Source organism: Anomaloglossus baeobatrachus, chromosome 1, assembly GCF_048569485.1.
Source record: "Anomaloglossus baeobatrachus isolate aAnoBae1 chromosome 1, aAnoBae1.hap1, whole genome shotgun sequence".
In the NCBI taxonomy this organism is placed as follows: Eukaryota; Metazoa; Chordata; class Amphibia; order Anura; family Aromobatidae; genus Anomaloglossus; species Anomaloglossus baeobatrachus.
This window is the reverse complement of record NC_134353.1, coordinates 74,654,423-74,668,885: the sequence shown is the minus strand read 5'-3', so window position 1 is coordinate 74,668,885 and position 14,463 is coordinate 74,654,423. Positions and strand designations below refer to the sequence as shown.

The window sequence follows — 14,463 nt, the reverse complement described above, 5'->3', positions numbered from 1 at the left end:
CCCAATTAATATTAACCCTTTTTCTTTAAAACAATTTGGGTTTTTGCAGCTATTTCAGTTTCATATATCTAATAACTGATGGACTGAGTAATATTTCTGGATTGAAATGAGGTTTATTGCACTAACAGAAAATGTGCAATCCGCATTTAAACAAAATTTGACCGCTGCAAAAGTATGGGCACCTCAACATAAAAATGACATTAATATTTTGTAGATCCTCCTTTTGCAAAAATAACAGCCTCTAGTCGCTTCCTGTAGCCTTTATGAGTTCCTGGATCCTGGATGAAGGTATTTTTGACCTTTCCTGTTTACAAAACAATTCCAGTTCAGTTAAGTTTGATGGTCGCCGAGCATGGACAGCACGCTTCAAATCATCCCACAGATGTTCAATGATATTCAGGTCTGGGGACTGGGATGGCCATTCCAGAACATTGTAATTGTTCCTCTGCATGAATGCCTGAGTAGATTTGGAGCGGTGTTTTGGATCATTGTCTTGCTGAAATATCCATCCCCTGCGTAACTTCAACTTCGTCACTGATTCTTGCCCATTATTGTCAAGAATCTGCTGATACTGAGTTGAATCCATGCGACCCTCAACTTTAACAAGATTCCTGGTGCCGGTATTGGCCACACAGCCCCAAAGCATGATGGAACCTCCACCAAATTTTCCTGTGGGTAGCAAGTGCTTTTCTTGGAATGCCGTGTTTTTTGCCTCCATGCATAACGCCTTTTTGTATGACCAAAAAACTCAATCTTTGTTTCATCAGTCCACAGGACCTTCTTCCAAAATGTAACTGGCTTGTCCAAATGTGCTTTTGCATACCTCAGGCAACTCTGTTTGTGGCGTGCTTGCAGAAACGGCTTCTTTCGCATCACTCTCCCATACAGCTTCTCCTTGTGCAACGTGCGCTGTATTGTTGACCGATGCACATTGACACCATCTGCAGCAAGATGATGCTGCAGGTCTTTGGAGGTGGTCTGTGGATTGTCCTTAACTGTTCTCACCATTCTTCTTCTCTGCCTTTCTGATATTTTTCTTGGCCTGCCACTTCTGGGCTTAACAAGAACTGTACCTGTGTTCTTCCAATTCCTTACTATGTTCCTCACAGTGGAAACTGACAGTTTAAATCTCTGAGACAACTTTTTGTACCTTCCCCTGAACAACTATGTTGAATAATCTTTGTTTTCAGATCATTTGAGAGTTGTTTTGAGGAGCCCATGATGCCACTCTTCATAGGAGATTCAAATAAGAGAACAACTTGCAAGTGGCCACCTTAAATACCTTTTCTCATGATTGGATACACCTGCCTATGAAGTTCAAAGCTCAATGAGGTTACAAAACCAACTTAGTGCTTTACTAAGTCATTAAAAAGTAGTTAGGAGTGTTCAAATCAAGAAATTGATAAGGGTGCCCATACTTTTGCACCGGTCAAATTTTGTTTAAATGCGGATTGCACATTTTCTGTTAGTACAATAAACCTCATTTCAATCCAGAAATATTACTGAGTCCATCAGTTATTAGATATATGAAACTGAAATAGCTGCTGCAAAAACCCAAATTGTTATAAAGAAAAAAGGTTAACATTAATAGGGGTGCCCAAACTTTTTCATATGACTGTAAATGTTTTGGGTTTTTTTTACTTTTTTTTTAACTTTTCATTAACATTTTGACTATAGCATCAAATCTTAAAAAACTCAGTTTCTGGAAAATCTAAATTTCCTGTGAAATTCCAGACGAATTCTATTCACTCATCCCATATATGTATACAGCACAGTACTAAGAAATATAGGAATAATAAGAGTACGATGTATAATATATATGTATTTCAGATTTTGTTGGAAAATTATTTTATTTTTATATTTTAAATCATCCAAACATATCTGATTTTTACAGCCGGTGTTTCCCATTTTCGAATGGATCAATATTTAATATAAGAAATGTGACCTACTATACAGAGAGGAATGAATGCCACAGTAATAAATATAATATTATACAAATGGTGGGAAAACTAAGCCTCGCGCAGAACAAGGAGACTCAGGTTTCCACATCGATAAAATATGTTTTCTGGGAAGTATGAATATTAAAAAATAATGTTTTCTTTTGCTTCGACACATGGCACCATATTATTTTTGCATGAGGTTTTGCGCTATAGAATAACATATTCTCCGTTTTCTCACACACCACATTTTTCTCATCTTGTCTGCACCGCTAATTATTCTATGATGGGTGGCGGTTTCAGAACCCACCACAATTTTTTAAGGTTTTTTGGCAGTAAAGGAAACCAATGTAGCACAGACATAATATCAAATATATAGAATAACACAAGGATGTGTAAAACAATATAGAATATATTATCGTTGCGCCTACAGGGAAATCATTTCAAACATAAATGATGCAATAAAGGATGGTAAATGTATTGTAAAAAAAAAAAATTGGTCATGTTTTTTCATTATTTTTCATATCAAGCTCTGTATAAAAAATTAGAAACGTTGCTACTTTCGTACTGGCCACGAAACTAGTTTAGATTTCTTGTTTTTTCAGGATGAGCTTTCAGCAGTCTCATTACCGTCACAGGCAGGATTACAATGACAGGTAACACCCGCTGTCACACGAAGTTTTGCACAAGTTTTTCATAGTGGCGCCGAGACTATTTAAGACTTATTGTTATTTCAGGAAGAGTTTTCAGCAGTCTCATTACCATCACAGGCAGGATTACAATGACAGGTAACACCGGCTGTCACACGAAGTTTTGCACGAGTTTTCATAGTGGCGCCGAAATTATTTTAGACTTCTTGTTATTTCAGGAAGAGTTTTCAGCAGTCTCATTACCATCACAGGCAGGATTACAATGACAGGTAACACCGGCTGTCAACGAAGTTTTGCACAAGCTTTGCCGACTGTCGTGGTGGCATTGAACTCTGTTCAGATTGCAGATTCTGACACTCCGCCCGATGGTTTCTCTGATGTCTGAGATTAACACAGACACAGGTGTCTACCTGCTATGTGCTGATTTATAGGCAGGCTAGCAAGAGTTAATCTCTGCTGGTTGGCTGTTTCCTTTAATAACATGTTGTGGGGAAATGTATCACATCTGCTCCCCTCCTATTTACACTGCTAGAACCCTTCTACCCATGCCAGCTATAGTTTATTCTGTGTTGGTCTGTGAGGTGTGGTGTCCCAGACTTACTGGTGAAAGTTGTGCTTATTGCTTGGCGCGGTTGTGGAGTTTACCCCTGTTGTTTTGTAGCTTCCTTCCTGCTCTTGTTTTTCTCCTGAATATCTTTTTTTGTCTTAGGCCTCTTTCACACGTACGTGCCTCTGGTACGTGTTTTTTCAGTTTTCTCACCTACCGGAGACACGTACACACGTAGACATATGTATTCCTATGGTTTTGGACACACGTAAGTATATGCGCATGGAACGTGTGTCCGTTCCGTACTTACGTGTGTCCATGTGTTTCTTACGCCGACATGTCCAGTTTGTCTCCGGCATCACGGGTGTCACACGGAACGCAAACGTGTCACACGTAGTGCACACGGACCACACGGATGTGTTCCGTGTGACACGCACTGGAAAAAAGACATGAGTCTGTGAGAAAAAAAACCAAAGCTTTACTCACCTTCTCCAGCCCTGCAGTCTCTGCCGCTGCTGTCACTTGCTGCCGACCGCTGCTCATTATGCTAATTCAATATTCACTTCACTGCGGCCGGAAGCGGTAGCAGCGGTGAGTCGGCAGAACCGGAGACCGAAGATCAGCACCACGGACAGCAACGCCAGGGACAGGTGAGTAGAAAGTTCCCGTTCTCCATGTGTTATCCGTGATAACACACGGAGAACATACGTAGCCCATAAACACGGCTCACAGAGGGCAAAAGGCACCTCTGACACGTCCGTGAAAAACGTGCGTGTTTTTTCACGAACGTGTGAAACAGGCCTTATCCTGTGTGTGCGTGTGTGTGCGTGTGTGCATGTGTGTGTGTATACAGTGTTACAGAGTTTTTGTTTTTTTTTCCCTTGTCTGTTGTTATCTGTGGTTTCATCTCACTCCTGTCCCGTCCCACCCTGGAAGGCGGGGGAATCATATCAGGACTGGTCAGGAGCAGGGCCAGGAAGGAGACTCAGTCCTCTCCACCATTAGGAGTATCCCTGAGATAAGGGATAGCATAGGGTCCCTTAGCATGAGGGACAGCTTAGAAGCCCAAGTTCCCTGCCGTCCAAAAGTTATCATGAAATCCCCTCCCCATGCTCAGACACTATTTAATAAACTGTCTCCCTGTCTGAGCATGGATAACTTCCCTGTCCTGGCAGATTCTGAAACACCAACATGGAGTCTGATCTTCCATAGGGTCCTGCCACCCTGTGTGGCACCAGTTCTGAGGGCAGCAGATTCACTCTCCCCTGCGGCAACTACGGCAACCGTGTGAACTCTCCTCTCCCACCTGAGCACCCATGAGACATGTCTGCTCCTTTCCTCTCCTGCTGGAGAGCTCCTACATTGTTGTGTTAGCTCCTGACTCCCCCTGCTGGCCGCACCTCCCCCCATCCAGGTCCTAAGCTAGTGGGACTGGGGCCCCTGTGTGAGCGCATCCTATAAATACTACTCTGTAGGCGACCCCTTTGTTACCCGACCCTAGCCTAGTCCCCAGTAGGGACAGGGGCAACCTGGTGTGTATCTGAGTGTGTAAGTGTTGAAACCGGTACTGACCTCCTCAGGATCCGGGTTTAGCATTACACTTAAAATTGGGTGCAATACTCTGTGGCGACTGGTGCCTCAGGGGTGCCACACATGCACCGTCATTTTATTTTTGCCATTTGCTGGGTGGAGATATATCAGAATACCTCTGTATTTGCTTCAGTTGACTACTTTGTGCTATATCCGGTAGTATACCATTCGACAGCAGCCTATGGGTGACATATACCACTTTAGTCCTATACAATGGTATAAATCAGAGGCAGACTTTGGAGAAGGAATTAATACTGTAATCTCTCTCAATGTGTATCAGGTATTTTTGAGAGAGATTCCAGGTTGAATCCTCCTGTAAAAAGATGTCATGTGCACATCGCCTAAGATTTCTCTCCAAAGTACCGACCACTCTGCATTTATCAAAACCTCTTAAAAAAAAAAAAAAAAATTCTAATGGACAACAAATTGGATTTTTCATGGAAATGAATTGGAAGACTTTTTCGAAACGTTTTTGAAGAATCTGTTCTAAAAACTTCTAAAAAAAAATCAGCTCAGTGTACATATAACCTGATTACACAGAGATGTCTTTGTAGCCTGTACGGTGCGCACAAAGTATGGTGGCTTTATAGTGTGAACATCAGCAATATGGTGTTCGGAGCGTATGTGTTTGATCCCTTATGTCACATATCTCCATATTGTACATGTATCAGAAAATCCTGCATTAATCACAGATCTATATAGGAATATGACTTGATGTTATCTCATCGTTTTGTATCGCCAGGTCTTCAGATTATGGAACTACCTACACAAAGCTGAACCTGCAGCCCGGGGTCACCACAGTGATTGACAAGTTCTACATCTGCCCAACCAACAAGAAGAAGGTAAGCGCTACCTAACACTTACTTCATACAGGGTGTCACAGCCTAATATTGATTGTTCCTGTCCTTGTGTATATTGGCATGGTTGTGTTTACTATTGTTACGGATGTGTCATGTGGTTTCTGGCCATAGAAGGTCACAGCGTCCGGCTGCACAGAATGCTCCCTGACTTTCCATTGTTCCTGCTGTCAGTATTCATTGGTGTAGGCAGCTTTCCTGCTGGATTCATCTCTCTCCCTTTTGGACCCAGCAGGAGCTCGCCTCCGCACAGCTGTTGATTGTCAGCATTCAATTGGTGTTTGAATACCTCTTCCTTCTGTGGACTGGTGCTGGTGATATTTTTCAGTTTTTTCAAGTCTTGGTTACAAGCAGGTGGCTTGTACTCCTTCGTGGTATCGTTGCTGAAAACTTTGCTGAACTTCGACCTGTGTGATCTAATGATAAGTAGTTCATGCATTTCCCCCTGTGTGTCCGCCTTGTGTCTTCTTTAGTGTTTAGTGAGGATGACGAAGAGCTCATCCCTCCCATTCCCTATTTAGGGCCTAGCACTAGGGATACCTAGGGTCAGGTATCCAGCTCGGCGCATAATGCAGAACCTATCTAGGGTGGTGAGGGACCCCAGGACCAGCAGTAGTTTCAGTCAGGGGTCACCATCTTCCCTTTCCTTAGACACAGGGTTTCCCTTCCCTTCCTTTTCACCGTGCGCCTGGTACTCCCTCGTACCTAGCGTGACAACTATATAATGTTTGATGAGTGTAGGATACGTATTTCAAATTGAATGATGTCACTCTGGTAATATATGAATCTGTGATGTCATCCACCTTGGGCTTATGTGGGACCTGTTTGATTTTGTGACATCAGAGTACATCCAGTGTATAATAGTATATATATTGTATGATGTCACATATCGCTCTATTGTATGTCTATATAATGTCTTAGGCGATGGACAGTACAGTATATACTATATTGTATGCTGATGCCACGACATCATTATATAATCCTGTGACATGACTGCCCTACACAGTTTATATTCATTTGATATATATACATATATATACAGTCATATGAAATAGTTTGGGCACCCCTATTAATGTTAACCTTTTTTCTTTATAACAATTTGGGTTTTTGCAACAGCTATTTCAGTTTCATATATCTAATAACTGATGGACTGAGTAATATTTCTGGATTGAAATGAGGTTTATTGTAATAACAGAAAATGTGCAATCCGTATTTAAACAAAATTTGACCGGTGCAAAAGTATGGGCACCTCAACATAAAAATGACATTAATATTTTGTAGATCCTCCTTTTGCAAAAATAACAGCCTCTAGTCGCTTGCTGTAGCTTTTAATGAGTTCCTGGATCCTGGATGAAGGTATATTTGACCATTCCTGTTTACAAAACAATTCCAGTTCAGTTAGGTTTGATGGTCGCCGAGCATGGACAGCACGCTTCAAATCATGCCACAGATTTTCAATAATATTCAGGTCTGGGGACTGGGATGGCCATTCCAGAACATTGTAATTGCTTCTCTGCATGAATGCCTGAGTAGATTTGGAGCGGTGTTTTGTATCATTGTCTTGCTGAAATATCCATCCCCTGCGTAACTTCAACTTCGTCACTGATTCTTGCACATTATTGTCAAGAATCTGCTGATACTGAGTTGAATCTATGCGACCCTCAACTTTAACAAGATTCCCGGTGCCAGCATTGGCCACACAGCCCCAAAGCATGATGGAACCTCCACCAAATTTTACTGTGGGTAGCAAGTGCTTTTCTTGGCCTGCCACTTCTGGGCTTAACAAGAACTGTACCTGTGTTCTTCCATTTCCTTACTATGTTCCTCACAGTGGAAACTGACAGTTTAAATCTCTGAGACAACTTTTTGTACCTTCCCCTGAACAACTATGTTGAATAATCTTTGTTTTCAGATCATTTGAGAGTTGTTTTAAGGAGCCCATGATGCCACTCTTCATAGGAGATTCAAATAGGAGAACAACTTGCAAGCGGCCACCTTAAATACCTTTTCTCATGATTGGATACACCTGCCTATGACGTTCAAAGCTCAATGAGGTTACAAAACCAATTTAGTGCTTTAGTAAGTCAGTAAAAAGTAGTTAGGAGTGTTCAAATCAAGAAATTGATAAGGGTGTCCATACTTATGCACCTGTCAAATTTTGTTTAAATGTGGATTGCACATTTTCTGTTATTACAATAAACCTCATTTCAATCCAGAAATATTACTCAGTCCATCAGTTATTAGATATATGAAACTGAAATAGCTGCTGCAAAAACCCAAATTGTTATAAAGAAAAAAGGTTAACATTAATAGGGGTGCCCCTAAATATCCTTTCTACCCACTTTAATTGCCATATAGCAGTAGCGATATGTGAGCTAGCGCTATTATCCTTAACAGGTGTTTGCTTTATATTTATAAGCAGCAGTTTAACAACTATAGCTCAGTTTACTCTATGTACAGTACAGACCAAAAGTTTGGACACCCTTCTCATCTCTAGAACAACTGTTAAGAGGAGACTTTGTGCAGCAGGCCTTCATGGTAAAATAGCTGCTAGGAAACCACTGCTAAGGACAGGTGTCGCGGGCGGAGGAGGGGTCGCTGCGCTCTCCCACTGCTCGGGTCCGGCTGCCGCTGCTCTGTGGTGGCTCGAGCGGTGGGCCGGATCCCGGGGACTTGAGCGGCGCTCCTCGCCCGTGAGTGAAAAGGGGATTTTGATTGTGGGGGTTTTGGTTATTGTCCGTGACGCCACCCACGGTTGTGGTGATATTGGTGACACCACCGCTGCTCTAGACGGGGATCCCGGGAGCGGTGACAGGGAGCAGCTTTGTTGTTAGTTCTTCCCTCCGTGGGTAGGGGGTTAGTTGTCCCGGGGCCCGGTGATAGGGTAGGGATGGATGGCAGGCAGGTTACGGGGCCTGGCGAGGTGCAGGGTCGCGGGGGCAGCGCTGTGCCGCACGGCACGGTGGTACTCACTCAGCCAATGATGAGGACACAGTTCTCGGTAAAACAAACGGCTGGATGGACGGGTCCCACAGGCGGCTGCGGTAGTTTTTCCCCTGACCCTGGTTGGTAGTGTAAGTCCTTTCTCTCGCCTCCATGCACGCTCCTCCTGCGCTCCGGTTTCCAGCTGGCTCCCCGGTTCGGTACCGGTGGGCCACCGCCCAGCCCCGGCTACCTACGGTTCCACCAGACTGTCTTCCCGGCTCTCACCGACGGCCACTACCATCTGCCTGACTGCTGTACGAGGACCCTAGGCTCCAACCTAGGCCCCAGTCTGCGTCTGCCTCTCTGCAGACCTCCTCTCTCTTCCTCTCCTAGACTTGTCTGGACCTGCTTCCTGCCTCAGGCCAGCCAGACTCTTCGGTGGGCGTGCCTATCTGCTTGACTCCACCCACCTAGTGTGTCTGTCTGAACCCGAGGGAAGGAATCAGGTCTCACTGGGGATGTTTGTTGTGAACTGCTGGGGGTGGGGGTGCGTGTGTGTTGTTACCTGTGGCCCCTGGCTTGTCCAGGGCGCCACACAGGCAACAAGCAGAGAGACATGTTTGGGCTAAAGAACACAAGGAATGGACATTAGACCAGTGGAAATCTGTGCTTTGGTCTGAGGAGTCCAAATTTGAGATCTTTGGATCCAACCACCGTGTCTTTGTAGAAAAGGTGAACGGATGGACTCTACATATATATATATATATATATATATATATATATATATATACAAAAAAAAAAAAAAATATATATATATATATATATAAATATATGTGATCCTGTGACATCATCGATCTTACCCTTTCTTTTCGCTGTATTTCGAGGTGACATCACTGACCTTGACCTTTTTTACTTAGTGTAATATTTACATTTATTTGCTTGATGGTGCAAAATAAAAATGATGTAATACTCCTGACTTGAGTAGCAAGGTCACCGTGCATGCGGAATCCCTCTAACAGGACCCTATTACTCTTCACCATATACAGTATTGCCTACAACAAACGAATCACTGGTGCAGTATTGATGGGGGCAGCAAGGTGAGGGGGAGGTCAGCGCAAAGCGTCCAATGCGGGATTTATCAGGCACCAGGCGAGTGATCTGGTAATTTGCTGTGTGAATTGAGACAAACTCATCTGTACAAGTTAAGGTTTAGCCGCTGTGAAGTGAATCCAAGTCATCGATTTGATCTTTTAAAACATTTATACCCTCTTTCTGTAGAGATCTCTGGAGCTATGGGGTGTTATATCAGGTGACAGGTCTACGGCTTGCTGAATGATGTAGACTGTTTGCTTCGGTAATCCGTTTACTGATCCAAAATCATGGTATATCAATTTAAGCTGCGCATACAGATGGCACTGTAGTGTGCGTGAACCCTGCATAGCAGCACAAAATCCAAACTAGCCTGTACTGTGCAGTCGTAAGGACTTTATATGCAATTGTTTTGTGCGTCTTAAAGGGAATCTCTCGATAATATCAACCCCACTAAATCACATATATGAGCATGCAGGTCTTTACAAGCTAAATCCAATGACACCTTTATATCTTCTATCTGTTGCTGAAATCCTGATAAACTAATATTTTAATTTCCTATGAAAATAAAGCATTAACTGCTTTTGCTGTGAAAAAAAGCTTTTTTCCTGAGCCTGTGCCTCCCGAGGATGTTATAAGCATACAGGTCTTTACAAGCTAAATCCATTGACACCTTTATGACTTCTATCTGTTGCTGAAATCCTGATAAACTAATATTTTAATTTCCTATGAAAATAAAGCATTAAGTGCTTTTGCTGTGAAAAAAAGCTTTTTTCCTGAGCCTGTGCCTCCCGAGTATGTTATAAGCATAAAGGTCTTTACAAGCTAAATCCATTGACACCTTTATAGCTTCTATCTGTTGCTGCACTGCAAAGAAATTACCAATTTAATTCAAGTAAATGAGACCTTAACAGTCTAGGCATGCAAACACTTCCCAAAGCACTGCCTTCTGAGGTTTTTTATACCCAGCACCAATCTTTTTTGCTTAATTAATAGCTCAATGCTGTCTGATATCCTTTCCGGCATCTGACGTCACACAATCAGTGAGCTATAAATCAAGCTAAAGAGGCTGGTGCTTAATGTATAACACCTTTGGAAGTGCACTGCCATGCCTAGACCCTTAAGCCTGCTTTACACAGGAAGACCAATTGTGCGATTTCACAATCGATCGTACCCACCCCCGTCGTTTGTGCGTCATGGGCAAATCGCTGCCTGTGTCGCACAAAGTCGTGAAACCCCCATCACACGCACTTACCTGCTGAGCGACCTCGCTGTGGGCAGCGAACGTCCACTTCCTGAAGGGGGAGGGACGTTCAGCGTCACAGTGACGTCACACAGCGGCCGGCCAATAGAAGCGGAGGGGCGGAGATGAGCGGGATGTAAACATCCCGCCCACCTCCTTCCTTCCGCAGAGCCGGCGGGAGTCGTGGGACGCAGGTAAGCAGAGTTCATCGCTCCCGTGGTGTCACACGGAGCGACGTGTGGTGCCACAGGAACGATGAACAACTGGCACAAGTAAAAATAAACGATATTATGAAACTGAGCGACGAATACACGACTCACGATTTGTGAGCGATACTGCGTCGCTCAGAGGTTTCACACGAAACGACGTCGTGTATGATGCTGGATGTGCGTCACGAAAACTGTAACCCCGACGATGCATCGCACCATCTGTTGTCTCGTGTAAAACACCCTTTAATGTCTCATTTGCTTATGATTAAAATGCTTATTTCTCTTGAGTGCAGCAACAGATAGAAGATATACAGGTGTAAATGGATGCAGCTTGTAAAGACCTGCATGCTCATAACAACCTAAGGGAGCAGGGGCTCAATAAAAAGCTTTTTTCACAACATATGCACTTAATGCTTTACTTTCATAGGAAATTAAAATAGTAACTTAGCAGGAATGCAGCAACAGATAGAAGATGTAAAGGTGTCAATAGATTTAGCTTGTAAAGAGATGCAAGCTTATAACAAACTCATGAAGCAGAGGCTCAGAAAAAAGCTTTTTGCACAATGAATGCATAATTCTTTATTTTCATAGCAAATGGAAATGATAATTTATCAGGAACTAGCTGTACTTCCCGGCTTCGCCCGGGTTAATAACTGTTGTTAACAAAATAGAATGTATTAACAAAAATTTATTCTGCACACAAAAACCACAAAACAGATATGTAATTATTAAAAGGCAAAAACTAAGCTAATAGAAGCATTTCACAAAATATATTTCAGCACCACAGATATTCCACACAGATTTAACTAAATTGTCCAAGTAATATGCTCCATCTGTCTCTTTCCCCATCTGTCTCTTTCCCCGTCTGTCTCTTTCCCCATCTGTCTCTTTCCCCATCTGTCTCTTTCCCCGTCTGTCTCTTTCCCCGTCTGTCTCTTTCCAGGCCTGTCTCTTTCCAGGCCTGTCTCTTTCCCCATCTGTCTCTTTCCCCATCTGTCTCTTTCCCCGTCTGTCTCTTTCCCCGTCTGTCTCTTTCCCCGTCTGTCTCTTTCCAGGTCTGTCTCTTTCCAGGTCTGTCTCTTTCCAGGTCTGTCTCTTTCCAGGCCTGTCTCTTTTCCCGTCTGTCTCTTTCCCCGTCTGTCACTTTCCAGGTCTGTCTCTTTCCCCGTCTGTCTCTTTACCCGTCTGTCTCTGTCCCCATCTGTCTCTTTCCCCGTCTGTCTCTTTCCCTGTCTGTCTCTTTCCCTGTCTGTCTCTTTCCCCATCTGTCTCTTTCCAGGTCTGTCTCTTTCCAGGTCTGTCTGTTTCCAGCCCTGTCTCTGTCTGTCTCTGTCTGTCTCTCTCTATCTGTCTCCCCACCGACATCTTATTACCTCACATATAAGCTTCTTATACTATGAATGTCTTTTGTGTTCCTATAGCAACCACTCACAGCTCCTACTAATAACCTGTAGTTCCAGGCTCCATTTACTTTAATGGAGCCATGTTTTTTGGAGAGTAACTGTAAAGCGCGGGGTTACATTTTCCTGTCAAAACATAGTCTACGACGTTCCCTGGGTCACATGAGGTGTCTGTGCAAAATTTCGTGATTGTAAATGCGACGGTGCGGATACACTTTTCGTTTCACTTTTTTCCCATTGTGTAGATAGGGGCAAAATTGATTAGTAAATTGGAACGCGCGGGGTTAAAATTTCGCCTCACAACACAGCCTATGACGCTCTCGGGGTCCAGACGTGTGAGTGTGAAAAATTTTGTGGCTGCAGCTGCGATGGTGCAGATGCCAATCCCGGACACACACACACACATACACACATACATACACACATACACACATACATACACACATACATACACACATACATACACACATACACACATACATACACACATACATACACACATACATACACACATTCAGCTTTATATATTAGATGCAGCGACAGATAGAATATATAAAGGTTTCAATATATTTAGCTTGTAAAGACCTGCATGCTTATAACAAATTCATGAAGCAGATACTCAGAAAAAAAGCTCTTTTAACAACGAATGCACTTAATACTTTATTTTGATAGGAAATTAAAATGCTGATTTATCAAGAATACTGTAACAGATAGAAATTATAAAGGTGTCAATGGATTTAGCCTGGAATGACATGCATGCTCATAACAACCTGTGGAGGCAGAGACTCAGGAAAAAGCTTTCTTCACAATGAATGCACTTAATGGTATATTTTCATAGCAAATTAAAATGCTCATTATTGGGAATGCAGCAACAGATAAAAGCTATAAGGCCCTGTGCACACTTGCTGTTTTTTTACGCGGATTTCCTGCGGTTTTGCTGCATGTTTCGCTGCATGTTATGTTCATAACATCTGTGCAGTGATTCACCAGCAAAACCTATGGGAAAAAAAAATGCTGTGCGCACTATGCAGATTTTGACAGCTGCATGTTTTGCTGCGAGATTCCCGCAGCAGAAACAATTGCATGTCACTTCTTTTCCGCACGTCGCTGCGGGATTTCACTCCATTGACTGTAATGTAATCGTGAAATCCCGCAGGGAATAACGCAGACAGCAAATTCTGTGCGGTTCATTGCGTTTTCCTGCGTTATTCCCTCCGGTATTTCGCGGTTTACCTGCGGTAATGTACATCGCTGCCTGCGGTTTGCAGGGAATTGATGTCATTATGACAGGAAGAGGAAGCGGAGCAGAGCATAAACACACACACACACATCACAGACACAGACATAGAACACACACAGATCACACTCACACACAGACATATAGAACACACATAGAAAGCAAACGGACATATAGAAAAAAAAACACGTGGGCTCCGCTGCATATTTACCATCCAGCCGAGGTAAGCACACTGCGGCGGCCCGGTATTCTCAGGCTGGGGAGGATGGGGGGCAGGGTTAATGCCCCCCTCCCTCCCGCAGCCGAGAATATCAGCCGCAGCTTCCCCGGGACTGTCGCATGCATTATGCGGCAGTCCCGGAGTGTCCCCGGCTCTTCTAGATGCTGTGATGCGGTGGCAATCAGGGTAATAATGAGTTATTAATATTAGTTATTAATAACGGCGGATCGCTGCCATTTAAGTCTAGGCTTGATCATGGCAGCGTCTATGAGACAGCTGACATGATCAACCCGTAAGTAAAGTGAAAAACACACACACCGAAAAATCCTTTATTTTAAATAAAACACAAAAAAGCCCCTGGTTCACCCCTTTATTAACCCCTCCCGAAACACACAGCTCCGGTGTAATCCACGTCCTGCGATGCTTACATCCAGCCGCAACTGACACTGTCACAGCGCTGAATGCAGCCTCGCAACGAGCCTGCAGAGGTAACCACAGGGCATTTCCTACGGCCGGTAATGTGAACACCACATTACCGCTCGGGAGAAATGCAGCGTGT

At 43.5% G+C, this 14,463-nt stretch overlaps 1 protein-coding gene across 2 annotated transcripts in view; it reads left to right on the top strand.

Moving 5' to 3' along the window:
* SORCS2 (sortilin related VPS10 domain containing receptor 2) overlaps positions 1 to 14,463 on the top strand; it is a 1,328,268-nt gene that overhangs the window by 715,658 nt on the left and 598,147 nt on the right. For both annotated transcript variants that reach the window (XM_075346856.1, XM_075346855.1), the window contains exon 3: positions 5,467 to 5,566. In XM_075346856.1, the coding sequence (XP_075202971.1) occupies positions 5,467 to 5,566 (100 nt within the window). The remainder of the gene's footprint in view (positions 1 to 5,466; positions 5,567 to 14,463) is intronic.